Here is a 14861-nt window from a genome sequence, read left to right as displayed (position 1 = left end):
TTTTGCTTCAAAACTTTTTTTTCATTTTCCCAACATTTGTTAAAATCGATATACAGTGTTGTTGCATCTGAGGTCTCAATATGTATCATGTCACACCATAACAATTTATGAACCAATAGTCATTGGTAAATAAACAAATGGCGGATGAAAACAATTAAACATTTTCCCTGACACAAAAATTACCAGTACTATATATTTTTTATCAACAAAAAATGAACTGTTGAAACCTTTCTTATGATCACTAAATATTTTTTTAATAAAAATCCTATAAAAGTAAATCCCAAAATTTGGAAAGATTTTGAGATTTTAAGTCCTGACGGCTAGAGATCGACAACTATAACTGGACGTGCGTTGATTTGAAGAATTAATAATTTGAAATACACTGGCAATACTCACATTACGATACTAGTGCCACAGTCACGCTTCAAGCTATACTTGTCGGTCTGCAAATCGCTTATTAAATATTTAATGCTTCATTAATGCATTTACCTTGATATAAATATTCCGCAAGCATCTCCGTCAGTATTTGGTGCAGTCTGTGGCGGGGTCAGTAAAACTGTTGGAGCAGCTGCCGGGAACAGAAGGCGCGGTCTGTAAAGTATGTCCACCAGTACACCGAGTTCGGCCTGAACCAGTGAGCGGAGCTGTTCCTCTAGAAGTGCTACGATGTCTTGAAGGCCTTCCATTATAGAGCGGTCAGTGCAGATTACCTGATGAAATAGCAAAGAAAATTTGTTTATAGTTCTGAATAGAATTAAGTAATAGTAAGAATAATGAATGAAATAGCAAATGTATATAGGAGGAATTTCTGAGAAAAATGTCCGGAGATGATGTAGTGCATTTGGGCATCTCATTCTTCCAGTAGTAACATATGGGTCCAAAGCATTTAAGTAGCCTAAATTCAAGAAGTTTAAAAACAAAGAGTAATATAATATGGTATAGATAGAGATGCATGATGGGCATAACATACAGAAATCGAAGAACTAAATATTAAGTTATAACTAAATAAATGTGGCATTTGTATCTGGAAAATGTTTTAAATTAATAATTAATATATGCCAACCTGTGATTGTGATTTCTCTAATTTCGGAGTTTTTGAAGCGAGTAGCCATTTGCTCGTCTGTCGGGACAACATGGCCGCCTTGTGGAACACGGCTTGCACCTTCGACTCCAAGTCTAGCGGAATGGCAATATTCCGTGTCTTTGCTGTGAATAAATTATCAATTTAGTAAATATTGGACGTTACTAAAAGTCAATGATCAATATTGATATGAAATGAGTACTTACCAACTTCACACAGTGTTCTGATACAATTTTCAGCGTTAAACCTCTGGGCAGCAGTAAGCCACGGCCATTGGTATAATTTAAATGTGGTTTGCAATAGGCCCACAAAGATGGATTGCCTTGTCTGAAATAAAAAATTAGATTAATAATAATTTGTAAAATAGGTACATGTTTACATGCAAATGATATATTTTACTTTATTAGTGAGATCCAAAATAGTGACATTTAGGTTTCTTTATGGAAACACTTTAATATTGATTAGAAATGGATGTAATATTAAGATATGTCAAAGTATTTTTGTAGTTATAGTAAGAATCTTTTACCTGAACAGCAGTTGACTGATCGCTGAATGGTGAACTGAAAAAAGTGCATATGATGTGCGTCAAAGCGGCCGTAACATACGTCAGTAACGCTCTATCTGAAGAGTTCAAAAGGAGCTGTACCGAAGCAGGTGACTGCGATGTGTCCGACCCGTCTTCAGATAGAACTGGAACAATTCAAATTTTTCATTCATTGTTCTTTTCGATAACAATATAAAATATTTCAAAACAAATCAGACAACAGTTATGTCCTTTTTGGACAGTATTGAATGTATTCAATATTACCTTTGGTTAATTTCTCTGTCCCTGATACATTAATAGCAATGACTTTGAGCATGTCTCCGATAAATGAGTTCTCGAACAATGTCCACATGTGGTTTGACGAGTAGATCTCTTTCATTTCGACTTCAGTGTCGATGTAGCAGTGGTTGAGGAAACCAACATACGCCTCTTTTACCTAGAGAAAAAAAAAACATAGAAAAGTTTGTAAAACATAATTACTAAATAATATATAATAAAAAATAAAACATGGAAAACTTCAAATGACAGCATAATTCTTTAGTGTTCACATAACTACACTTCGAGAGCGCTCTTTAAAATAAACTGAAAAATACTATCAAATGATATATTAAATTTTCAAGTTACATTATTATTACGTTTTGCAATAAAGAAAAATTTAAATTAAATCCCATAAATTTACAATTAATGAGTTCTATTGTATGTTATTATGATAATCTATACCTCTGGTGTGCAATCCTGATGAGATATCATGGCCACAATATCATCCAAAGGCAGTAAACTGTGGCACTTGATCTCTGTGTAGACATTTTTACCCATTGTGCAACAAGTCAGCAATTTTACTAATTGGACATGATACCTGAAAAAAAAATATAAGAATTAATGTCAGAGAGTTTGAACGATATTGTTGACTGGTGAATAGTTTTTTTTGTTATACGGAATTTTAATTTCTTACTTGAGTGCACTGCTGTCTCCAATTCCATTGGCATCGTTCCTCATCATCTCAACAAAATGACTGAAGGATACCTTGTCATTGTAAAACACGAGGACATCTTCGCCAGCATTCACCAACTAAAAATTAAAGCAACGCTACTTGAATACATAATATATAACAATCTATTATTGGTGGTTTTTGGAGCAAACCCTTCAACATCGATTGTGAGATATATGCTCAATTCATTTAATATACTACTCTCTGAGTAATCCGCCACCCCAAAAACCAGACAAGTGTCTAATTAGTGAAAGCGGCGGATTATAGTTTATCCATATAAAATATGGTAAAAATTAAAACAGGTATTTCATAAAAATATTTTTTTTGAGAAATTTGTACTTGCAAATTATTTACTAAATTATACATATTTATAAACTAAGTTTATTAACTAAATATTAAACAGTAAATCACTTGACACAACCAGTTGTTCAGTGAGGCTGATATTCTTGAATGGCTTAGGATTCCTGGCATTCCCTATGACCAAAAGCTTCAGTTTGTGTGTCTCGGTTGCATTGGAGCACGGCATAATTGTGATGCGGTCCGTCGGCACTTTCCTCCCTGGTACATTACTTTCTTCGCAATGAACATACGTTTTACAAGAAGAAGAAGTTTCCAAAATAAACCCGTCTCATCTGCGTTGTATACTTGTACACGGCGGACTACTGAATATAACAATCAAATACCGGTGTTATTATAGAGCTTGATTTTGTGCTTTCAACTAGTAAAGATAACGGCGGATTATAGTAGTTGTCGGATAATCGAGCGGCGGATTACTGTAGGAGAGTGTACTGTATTATTATCGGGGACGTCCATTAATAAATTGAAGAATATTTGTATAAAAAAAATGGACTGAAAATTTCTGTAAATTAATTAGAAACTAACCATAGTGGTGAATAAATATTTAAATAAGTACATAACAAAATTTTTTTATTCAACACAAGAAAATACTGTCACAATATTGTCAGATATGTGGGTCTATTCTATACTTATCGAACACTAAATTGATAAATTGTATGAAACTTAGGGTAGGTTTGTATCAAAATATTAGCACTTATTGTAACAATTACACGAAGCCGGTTTTTATTGTTGCAATAAGTGCGATATTTTAACAGCAGCAAGATAGGTGCTGTTAAAATATAGCACTTATTGCAACAATAAAAACCGGCTTCGTGTAATTGTTACAATAAGTGCTAATATTTTGATACAAACCTACCCTAAGTTTGATAATATTTTTCACTTTATCACTTTAGCGGTCGATAAGCATAGAATAGACCCAATGATGTTAATATTTCAACTTATAATACAAGATATTGCAAAGCAAATAAGAATTTATAATCTCCACAGCATACCTCCTGCATAACCATATCCTGACTCTTCCTAATGAATTGTCCTTCTGCTCTGACCACGGTCTGTAGAAATTGCAAGTACTGCAGTTTCCGACCATGCCCTTCAATACAGTGCACAAAATGTTGGATGACCCGTTCGTTCACTTCGTCGTTGCACAGCTTTGTGTTGTCTTTGAAGATGGAGCATACTGTCTGAGCTTCTCTGATCTGGAAAAACAAAAAATTGCATAACTTAGTAAACAGTTCATGAAAAATTTACCGCAGACGATATAATTTAATTCCAGGATACTTTATATCATTTCTTTGGTCGCTGCATTATTCAGGAATAGATGAAATTAAAAATCTAATGTTATAACTAGTTCATTTAGTTATAAATTTGAATTATGCAAAGCAATTAAATGTCATTTGAGGTAAAACAAAATGGTCAATTGTTTTCTAATGATGCAGTGAGTAGGTTAGTTAGAGTTAGAGTAGTTTTTTTTTTATATTGTCACGATGTGACGTGCACGACTTAGGGTTCATATATTATAATATGATTAAGTATAAATTGGCTGGCCGAGAACTGCATAAACTGGCAGTCACTCAAGCTGATGCCACTGGGCAACATTCTTATTAGAAATGCTATTTTGTAGCCAATGGAAGGAATCGTCCATTTTGTAAAACATGGCGTTTGTAGAAGAGTGGGGGGACGGACTCCCGCGCGAAGAAGCATTCGTTATTCATTCTCTTACATACTCGACTGGGTATTTATGTTAAAATACAGTGAGGTTAAAACATAACGTTTTTTTATTTATTCTATCTGCTTTTACTTCTAATGTGTTCTTTAACAGCATTTCTACATTACAGTAAATGGTGTTGCCGCCCTATTTATCATGTTCTCTTACTACAATTGGCCGTTGTGGTATCATCATTTACCTACTTTCTGGAGCCATATTGGTACTGGGAGTCCAATCCGCACAGATCGGATTTCACTAAAAAGATAGTGCTCGAACCTTATACCCTGAGCTAGCCATGCCTGTGATTTACTTACCTTATAATAGTTTTTACAGCATTTCACTGTGACTTATCTACAAAACAGTTATTCGACCAGTAGCTACCTATGGCTGTGAGACATGGTGCCTCATTCAAAGGGAAGAACATAAACTGGCCATATTCGAAAGAAAGATCCTCAGGAGAATTTTCGGGCCCACATTGGAAAATGGAAGTTACAGGATAAAAATGAACCACGAGTTAGAAGAGTTAATAAATCATGACCAAGTGGATCCCACAGTGGAAACGGTCTAGGGGCAGACCAAAGAAGAGGTTGGGCTGACTGTATCGAAGAGGACTGGAGAAAGATGGGGAGGGCTGGAGACTGGAGAGAAGCAGCCAGGGAAAGGAGCGTGTGGAGGAGAATTGTAGAGGAGGCCAAATCCCGCCCCGGGATGTAGTGCCGAGAAAGAAGAGAAGAGAACTGTGATTTTATAATTTGTGGTGTCACAGACACACACATTATAAAATTCTTTTTTTACAACAATATCCTTGTGAAACCACCCATTCTGCTGAAAATGCTCAATTATCCGCATGGCCAATAATTGTCAGTCTTTCATGTTGTCGGCCAGCCCAGTAAAAAGAAATTGCAAAGGATACGGTTCTGATTTTTCAGACTCTTGTTGGTGAAAAAAATATTGACATTGTATCAGACAGCAGTTCTATAGTTGGCAACACTGCCCTGAAGGACACTATGCTCTTTTGTTGTTTTTCAAATCTGCGTACTTTTGTATTTGTAGAATGTTTATTTTTCTTCTGCTGTTAATATTTTTTAAATATCACACATATTAAAATAATATAATCCTGAAATGTCTCAACCTAACAGTTACAAAACCTCAATATATCCCAGTTTAAATTATTTCATATACTCTATTAGGATAGAGTAAATGGCAGGTATAAGTGGGTTATAATAGCTTACTCCAGCATTGAGGAAGAGGTCAAGATGATTATGGAGCAGGGCCTGATTCTGCGGGTTGTCGAGGCAAAAGTTTTGCAGGAATTCGTGAGCCAGCTGCATCAGCTCATCCATTAAGCCGTCTTCTGCATCATAGGGAACCTGAAAGAGAAATAATATTACACATACATTTCATAATATTTAAGACTGCTACTGAAATATACTTTAAAAGTTATATGGGAACATGCACTTGAAAAGTGTAACAAAAGATAAATGAAATATATAATATTAATAGGTACTATCGACTGATGGTACTTTATGGAATTTGAATTTAAATTCTAATGGATTTAAAAGCATATAATATAAAACACACCCACCGTTGAGTATCTAGATTATGAAGTCATAGACTGAGGGTTCAAATTCAGCGTCTGCCATCTTGTTATTTCAATATGCATTTAATTCAGACGGTTAGTTGAATGGCTAAAATCATTTGCCATAGCAAATCTGTTATTATAAACTCCACTCGATGGAGACTCATAATATGCTCTCCTTAGGAGCAAAAATAGTAATTGATCTTCAAACAATAGATTATTAAAATATATAGTGATAGAATTAACTCTATAAACACATTAAAATACCTACATACCTGTAGTAATTCTAAAACAATATTGTGAACCCCGATATTTCGCAGTAATCGCTGTTCATGTCTGCGAGGTCTACCTTCAGCTGCAGCAGAGCGGCCTTGAACACAGAACTTGTTCATCCTCAGCAATATCTGAAACAAAGATAATTAATTTATTGATACATTACAACAAAATCTTAGGAATACTGTAAGTTAAAGATTTCAATTGATTTACATGTGCTATTTTCAACGGATATGCTGTATCGACAATTGAAATCCATTGAGTAATGCTGATAGACTTTTTCAGTCAATATAATATGTAGGATAAGGTGAAATAAATATAAAAATAAAATGTAGTAAACTCTCCCTCTTGTACACCCACAATGGCCGCGCGGCTTAAGTGTCAGCCTATAATGTCGTGGGTCCCAGGTTCGAACCCTGGGTCTGGCAAATACACATATGTATTGTTCTTCAATTTGTGTTTGAGTCAGATTCTGGACCTAATAGATTGAGCAAGTGGCTAACATCCGTTTCTCGTAAAAACAGAAATCTGTTAATACAAACCTCCACTGTGTGGAGGCCCATTTGATCTTATTAGGATCGGACATGGTCAAAATAAACTCTCCCACTGGACAACAACCACTTTTGAGACTGAAACACTCACTGTCAGTATGTCTCAATGAAATGCTTTAAATTTTTCAAAATATCTTGTACTAATGCGTAAGGAATGTCAATTTTTTCAATTCCACGCCAGCATTATCTATTTTCCTATAAATCATCATCGTCATCAGTCCACTGCTGGATGAATACCTCTCCAAATTGATTCCATTCCTCCCGGTCCGGTGTGCTGAATTGAATTATTCTTTCTAAGTCTACATTTGAACATTTTCTACCTCTTGGGTACCCCCGGATGACTACTGTCAAACAAGAACTTCTTTTTCACGTGTTAAAACTGTGAACTAACAATCCCCTCTAGTGCAGCTAATCGCATTTCCGTTTTCAAATGAGGAACGCGCCCAAATTTATCATTTCATTTTACGCTCCCATGGTGTACAGATCTATCAATTTACGTAATTTGAAGCTTTTTATAATAAAAATATGTCTAAAATGATCAGGAGTAATGTTAGAATTATTATTAATAAATTTTTGGTTTATTGCGAAGAAGAAAAGGCGTCGCAACTAAAAAGTGAGCTGATAAATTATTTTAGCACGCCTCTAGCACATGTTGCTGTCATGACAGGTACGTCACTGAGAAGTCTTCTATATGCGACTACAGCGACTTCCTGTAATCAGCGATTTCTTGTTGTTGGACAGTAGATTCGTCAAGCAATTTTCTTTTATTCCTTTTTAGCAAACTCTATTGCTATATATATATATATATATATATATTGTTTGTAATATAATACCTGCTTTATCTTCCTATACTCGTTTAAATGTTCAATATTATGCATTGCGTTCATTCCTTCTCCATCCAGTAAACAGTCTGAAGACATATCCCTCAGGAGCGGCGGGCAGCCATTGGCTCTGTGAGAAGTAGGCGGAGATTGAGCCGGAATTGAAGAAGCATTGTCGGCAGGTCTTTGAGCATTGCCGGAACCGTCCTCGTAATCCTTGTTGGGTTTTGGCGGAGTAACTGAAAGAAACAATATAGTATGTAAATCAAAAAATATAATAAATAAATGAATTTTAAGAGTATCTATATAATAATTGCAATTATTTTGCTCAAACTAACTCAGTGAATATGTTGGTAATTTTTTAAGGATAGGTGTTATTCAAGAAACAATTCAGAAAGCAGTTGACAATAATTTTAACAAAATTAGGGAATGTTTCACACAATTGGTACTATGTATGTATTACGCAAAAAAAATGTCTGTCCTCTCCACTCACGGCAGAAGTAAAATATAATAATGACAACCAATTTTAATATATTGAAATATGAAGGAAATTACAAGTTAAAAGGGGGTACCGTTAAAACATACATAGGGGAGAGCAGGTAGGATTCGTACACAGGGAGCATTCGTACAGTGGCGATATCTTCACTATCCAATTCATTGGCGTGCTCACGTTTGTGTGTAAGACTCCCGCTCATACGCATAGTGTAACCGCGGGGCAGGGCATCAGTGCGGCCAACAGCTTCGACGGAGCACGCCGATAGGTGTTTTTGCTCTACGTAAGTATTTTTTGTATTCACTTTTGAACACGCTTAACTGTTATAAGTTTTGCACGAATGTTATACGTGACTTAGTATAGTTTATGAAGTGATAACTTTGTTTAATATGTAAATAGTCATTTTAGGCTAACTATAGCGGTTATTTTTATTTTCAATTAAATTGTTGATTTTTCGGTTTGGGGTACCTTCGTGTAGTTGTGAGTGGGGTAGATTCGTACTGTACGAATGCTCCCCATTCCTAACTGCGTGGCAGTAGAAAGATTGTTCACCAAAAATATTATTGTTACAGAACCATGCCGCGAATATATGTGAAAAAGGGGACCCAAGATGCAGCCGTTAGAATCCACGTAAGGTGGACAATCAACTTCTACAGCGGGCCAAGATGCCAATGTGCCAGAAACTCTACCTGCAGAAACAGAGATTACTCAACAAGATCTTCCATGGAGCTCAGCGCCAGTATCACCCTCCTTGCTATCACCTACAACTGCACCTGCATCTTCATCAACTGTAGGATTAATAGCTCCAGAAATTATCCGGCCCTATCCCAGAGTGGACAGAAATGCGTTAAAAAAGTCGAAGAAAGGAAAACTACCAGAATATATACAGATACCCCTGAAAAAAATAGACTAGAAGAAATAGAAAAAGCAAAACAGTTGAAGAAGCAAGAGCAAGAGAGGAAGCAATGGGCTAAGGAGATGAAGCGAGCATTACATTTACTGTCAGATACAAGAACCAAAACAAAGAGACAGAAGAAAACTTCAGGGACAACTAAACCAAAGAGGCAAAATAAAACTGTAAAGACTGATAGTCAGGATGAAACTGATTGTGAAGATGAGGCTAATATGAGTTTAAGAGAAAGTTCTTGTTCTCTCATCGAAGAGACGTCTGAAGGATCGGATACTGACAATGAAACTCCAGTTACGTCAGGGAACATCAAAGAAGAACGCTTTGTGATAGTAGAGTTCAAGAAAACAAAGACCGTTTAAATTATCTTGGGCAGGTGCTTAAAAAATATAGTCCCGTTGAATACAAAGTTTCATTTTTGAGGAAGAAGCCTCATACCTGGAAATTTGTCTTTCCCACTACCAAAGATGAAGGAACAGTTTACATATCAGATGTGGTATGTGTTTTCCCGCTATCAAAATCTGCTTTTACAGCAAGAACAGCCCGGATAATATTTAGCTTCGAAAAAGACCTATCTATATATAATGTTGGATATTACAACTATTAAATACGATTAAGACCTATTAATTACTCTAATGGTTAATTTTATAATGTTGGTTTATTCGTTCCTTTATTAACAAAAAAATTAATAAAAGTGTTATGTTTTTATGACTAAGTAGTTATAAGCACTTTAAAAACAATAACTGTTAATTATTATTACATAAAGGCTGATTCTGTGTTAGCTTTGATCTCAATACATGATTATATTACATTGAATAAATAGCATTTTCTTTGACTGTACGAAGGTTCCCCATTATGTACGAATGTGCCCCACACTATGTACGAAGCTACCCCACGTGTGGGGTAGTTTCGTACGTTTTCCATTTTTCATAAAAGTTACCGTATCTTCGCCATGCTGATTTGTATCTAAACTATACTTCACTATTATTAAAGCCAAATATATTGGATATATAACAGCATTAAAGTTATTTAAAAATATCTTACAGTTTTGTTTTTATACGGCTTAGAGTAAAAAGTGTACGAATCCTACCTGCTCTCCCCTACATATTAGTTTAAAGAAAATTGTAGAAAAATTCTTCTCACACTATAAGCATTTACCAATTCATTAGTCTGTGAGGAAAATTCATTTCATTTGTTTCGAATGATTTATAAGTAAAAACAGCTATAGAAATTTAACTTCCAAAAAGTGTTTTATTTTCAAAGAAATTAAATTTTCAACTCATAGTTAACATTACACAGTGATTAATGTTTACCGTTGAGATTCTGGGGGTGTTCCTCGAGTGGTCCTTTGCTCTTGTAGACCCATAGTTCCGACTTCTCCACACTCTGCCTAAGGATGTCCAAATCTGCCTTGATCTGCTTGTAAGACTCCACATCACTGTCAGACACCAGCAATTGCACCTGAGAAAATTTTTTATCATTATGAAACATCCTATAACTTAGTATCGTATCAACAGCTGTTTTTGTCATTAAATACACTAACTACTACAATAAGTACAAAGTACAGAAACAGACTAGAAAAATAAAGTGGCAACCAAGAAAATACACATTATATTGTATGTTGTATAACAAAGGTAGGATGAAAGAGTTCCTGTTTTAATGCAGCAAGTAAGTAATTTTTCATATCTGGAATATACCTGTTTAAAGGCTTGCAAGACTTCCTGACGCTGGCTGAAATGTCTGAAGAGTAGAGTGAGAGCTCCGCTGACCAAGGCTGGAGCGGAATGCTGAGCACACAATTGTAACAGAACACGCAACACCACTCGTCCACCGGCTCCGTCTAAATCTAAACCATCCCTGCAAATAAACAAACCGTAAAATTAAGTTACTGGATGTGAATTAAATCAGTCTTTCCCGTGCTATTATGCAGAAATTAAAACCACGGAGCATTTTGGAGGCATCCATCGAGCTGATTCGAAGGTATTGATGTAGATCTACATTTTACCGGTGCCATTGAACTGCCATTTTATTTTGTGCTGTTACCAAAGTTTTTATGCTTCTTTGACTGACTATCTGATGATGAATAAATGGTATTAATTCGATCAAAGAAAGAAATCTTAATCTAGTAGTGCAGTGTTTACCAAACCTGAAATATCCTAGTACTCCTTCAGAGACGTAGATTTTTCTGGCATACTCCACTTTTTAATGATGAATTATTAGATATTTTTATACATTATATAAAAATCCTTAATAATGCATAGAAGATATTATTATCTTCCGACCTGTCAATCAAAAATTCTCATTTGTAGCGGCATGACTTCGAAAAGAGACCCATAGATGGCGATGTCCATTGACTGGACGCAGCAGGCGGTATGTAGATGGATTAGGATTTAACCCTATGTTATATGAAACACAGTCTTACAGCCAGTCAGCGTAGTCTGATTAGCTCTGACCCTTTTGATCATACAGGTCGTCTATTTTGAAACGAAGCACCTTACACTATCGAGATTCATTTCTAGTGTTAATGAAATAATTATTTAGCAAGTTCATCTGGTTAATCTATTTTCGTGTACCATTTGAAGTATTCTCCGTTATTGTTGATTAATCTCTGTGAACTCTGAATAAATACTAAAACTGGAAGTGTTTCTATTTTATAAATAAACCATCATATACATTTTATTATACTATTTTGGCATACTGTACGTACATATTTACTATTGTAAAAAGTGTGGTCCAAAATAATAGTAGGTAGGTACAATTAAATACATCTATCAACTGTTTACCCCCAGAGATACATGTCACAGTTTAGAAAGCACTGCAGTAGTGAATTAATCATAGTTGCTGATATCAATTTTATTAAATTGTTAGTTAAGTACTTTTAAATATATTTAAAAAAAATAATAGGTACAAATAAAAATTATATGATAGAAAAAATTACAAATAATATTGTTTTTAATTAATATGCTCAAAAATCTAACCGACAACTGAATATGCCTTCAGCCTGAGCGCCAACAGCTTCCAAATCCACATTCCTAATCCCACCAGACAGCGGTTCCACCTTCTCTTGTTTAACACTTGCAGCGACTGGAGGGGAAGGAGTAGTACTGCTGGCGGTCGTAGTTGCCGGCTTCTCATTGGTCGGTGCTGTGACCACCGGGATGGGGGTCGTGGCCAGTGGTGAGGGGGTACTGGTGCTGACTGTGCTGCTTCTCTTTTCAGAGTCATCAAACTCTCGGCGAAATATCGACAGAAGACAGCTGATTCGGTAGTCAAGTCGGACATCAAGGATGAACTGAGAAATGAAATTGTTGCATAAAATTTTGGGTACTCTTGCAGACAATAAACTTGACGCAATGATGCTGTGATTTGGTTATTGACATTTTAGCAAATTTAATTAAAACTAATCTAACGCACTTTTAATTTAACTATCTCCTTGCTGTGCTAATTAATTCTGTTGCATCCAGTGCTGTCACGTTGTGTTACCATACTAGTTTCAAGATATGACAGTATTTTAAAATGAATATGCTGGTTTTAACAACATATTTATAAATATTTCTATATCTTTGTTTAGTTTCAAAACCCGCTATAACACTTTTTTGAAATAATTAAACATATATATATATATCGTTGGATTCGTTATTAAAATCTCTACATGAAAATTTTATCGCCTCTTTCAAAAGCCGCTACAATTAACTGTCATTTATGAAACAAAATCAATGTGTCTATCAAATCCCGCTATAACACTACTGAAACATTCAAAAACCTTTTTAGTTCAAAAAGTTTTTGTTGATTTTCTCAACATAATGAAAATGTGTTATAGCGAGTTTTGAAACTTAGCGACACAATTGACATATAAAGATATATCATTTTAAAAACATTCATTCACTTTCCGGGTGAATCAGCCATTTCTACTTACTTGCAATATTTCTATGATCTTCAACTTGGTATCCATGACTAATGGGTGTTCTTTAGCAAGTAACATGGCTGACGCTGATCTCTGCAACCGACTTCCGCTTGGACCAATAGGCGATCCACCGCCAGATGGACCACTTTGGCTATTCAACTGAAAACAGCCACATACAGAATATTTATTTCTAACAATGCTGTTAATATTTTTTCATTGACAATTTATTAATATAGTTTCAGATGAAAGATTGACACACTTTCTAAGGTTAAACAGATGTTTCACTCGAATAAGCATCATCTGCATTGAGCGTAACTTCTATGAATACCAACGCAATTCAATCATGAGGATTATTAATTATATAGAGCTCATCAATATCTTCTTTTTGATTTTAACACAATATATGAAGGTAAGGCCCAAAGAATCATTTTACTTTATGGATTTAGAAATATTTGTACCTTTGCATAACACTTTGATAATGGTCTGAATACGATATCCACAGAAAAAAAAAATGGACAACAGTAATGACAAAGGTAATCACGAATGTGGGACAAAATAATAACACTGGATTCTGTGGCACTCCTGACCTAATATGTATTTACAACTGGTGATGAACCATAATATATTATGTATGTACGCAATTCCAGCATGACCAATAGAAGTAATTCAGTAAATGGGGTTAAAGAACTTACCCTGACCATACTCCGAGACATTGGTCCAAGCGCTAAAGAAGTCATGACCGCTCCCATGTCCCCTATTGATCTCAAAACACCACCTTCAGCTATCATGAAATAAAAAAAAAACAAATTCAAAAATTTTGCATGGTTTATGAACATTTAATATATTTACTTACAATAAAATTTATATTCCAAATAAAATCAGGGTATTAAACAAATCCTGATATGGAGTCATAGCAATAGGTGCACATTATATTAAATATGTAAGTACATCGGTATCCTGTTATTTTAATTCTCACACTAAATAACAATTTTATTTATAGTGACAAACATGTTAATATAATATTATAATAGTTGTTCAATGCCTGAAAAAAGCAATAGATACGATTTATACTAAAATATTCCAATCGTATAAAGTGAATATTTTCTTAATACGGCAATGCTAAAGTCACTGATAATAATTATGACTTAGTGTGGCGTTGCCTGCAAGGTTTAGCAGAACAGCTGGCAATGGCCGGTTGTTTCTTCGAGTACAAATAAGTTTCTGTAGGATTACGTACATATCTCAAAAACTAAATTACAAATTTAATATTACCTTCTTTTTCCATTTCCTCAGCTGCGTTTAAAAGAAAAAAAATGTATACCAAAATATTTTGTATGTATTATGATGGACAGGTTATTGTAGTAGCATTAAAATGAGTGATAATTTTTGAGAAAAAAATATATATACACATTTAATTTGTGGTTTGTTTGTATATTATTAATTTATGTTGTTGAAATAATTTTCTTACTTTCCGTTTCTCCAGGCAAAACGCCAGCTTCGCTTAGTAAATCAGCTTCTGAAACGCAGTCCAAAATGCTAAGCAGCGTTCTAGTGAGGCGTAGTAAGTCACTAAAGCTGTAAATAAGACAAAAATTTAAAAAATGCACCAACAATTAGCAGAATTTTAAATAAGGTTACTTCTTATAAAAAATTAACTT

General features: G+C 34.8%; 1 protein-coding gene across 1 annotated transcript in view; it reads right to left on the bottom strand.

Moving 5' to 3' along the window:
• The window catches only part of Itpr (Inositol 1,4,5,-trisphosphate receptor), a 100593-nt gene that overhangs the window by 21265 nt on the left and 64467 nt on the right, over positions 1-14861 (bottom strand). Inside the window, exons 22-39 of the mRNA XM_085954285.1 lie at positions 14672-14778; positions 14476-14496; positions 13896-13984; positions 13216-13362; positions 12278-12591; positions 10997-11156; positions 10613-10760; positions 7912-8138; positions 6530-6658; positions 5908-6045; positions 3963-4166; positions 2578-2693; positions 2346-2481; positions 1890-2061; positions 1608-1771; positions 1288-1408; positions 1064-1206; positions 490-710 (exon numbers count right to left, since the gene is read on the bottom strand). Coding sequence (XP_085810411.1) covers positions 490-710; positions 1064-1206; positions 1288-1408; positions 1608-1771; positions 1890-2061; positions 2346-2481; positions 2578-2693; positions 3963-4166; positions 5908-6045; positions 6530-6658; positions 7912-8138; positions 10613-10760; positions 10997-11156; positions 12278-12591; positions 13216-13362; positions 13896-13984; positions 14476-14496; positions 14672-14778 — 2757 coding nt within the window. The remainder of the gene's footprint in view (positions 1-489; positions 711-1063; positions 1207-1287; positions 1409-1607; positions 1772-1889; positions 2062-2345; positions 2482-2577; positions 2694-3962; positions 4167-5907; positions 6046-6529; positions 6659-7911; positions 8139-10612; positions 10761-10996; positions 11157-12277; positions 12592-13215; positions 13363-13895; positions 13985-14475; positions 14497-14671; positions 14779-14861) is intronic.

The sequence above is a fragment of the Rhyacophila brunnea genome, unplaced genomic scaffold, assembly GCF_057557595.1.
Source record: "Rhyacophila brunnea isolate RB1 unplaced genomic scaffold, BYU_Rbru_1.0 scaffold_4, whole genome shotgun sequence".
Classification (NCBI taxonomy): Eukaryota; Metazoa; Arthropoda; class Insecta; order Trichoptera; family Rhyacophilidae; genus Rhyacophila; species Rhyacophila brunnea.
This window is presented reverse-complemented; position numbering and strand designations above follow the sequence as displayed.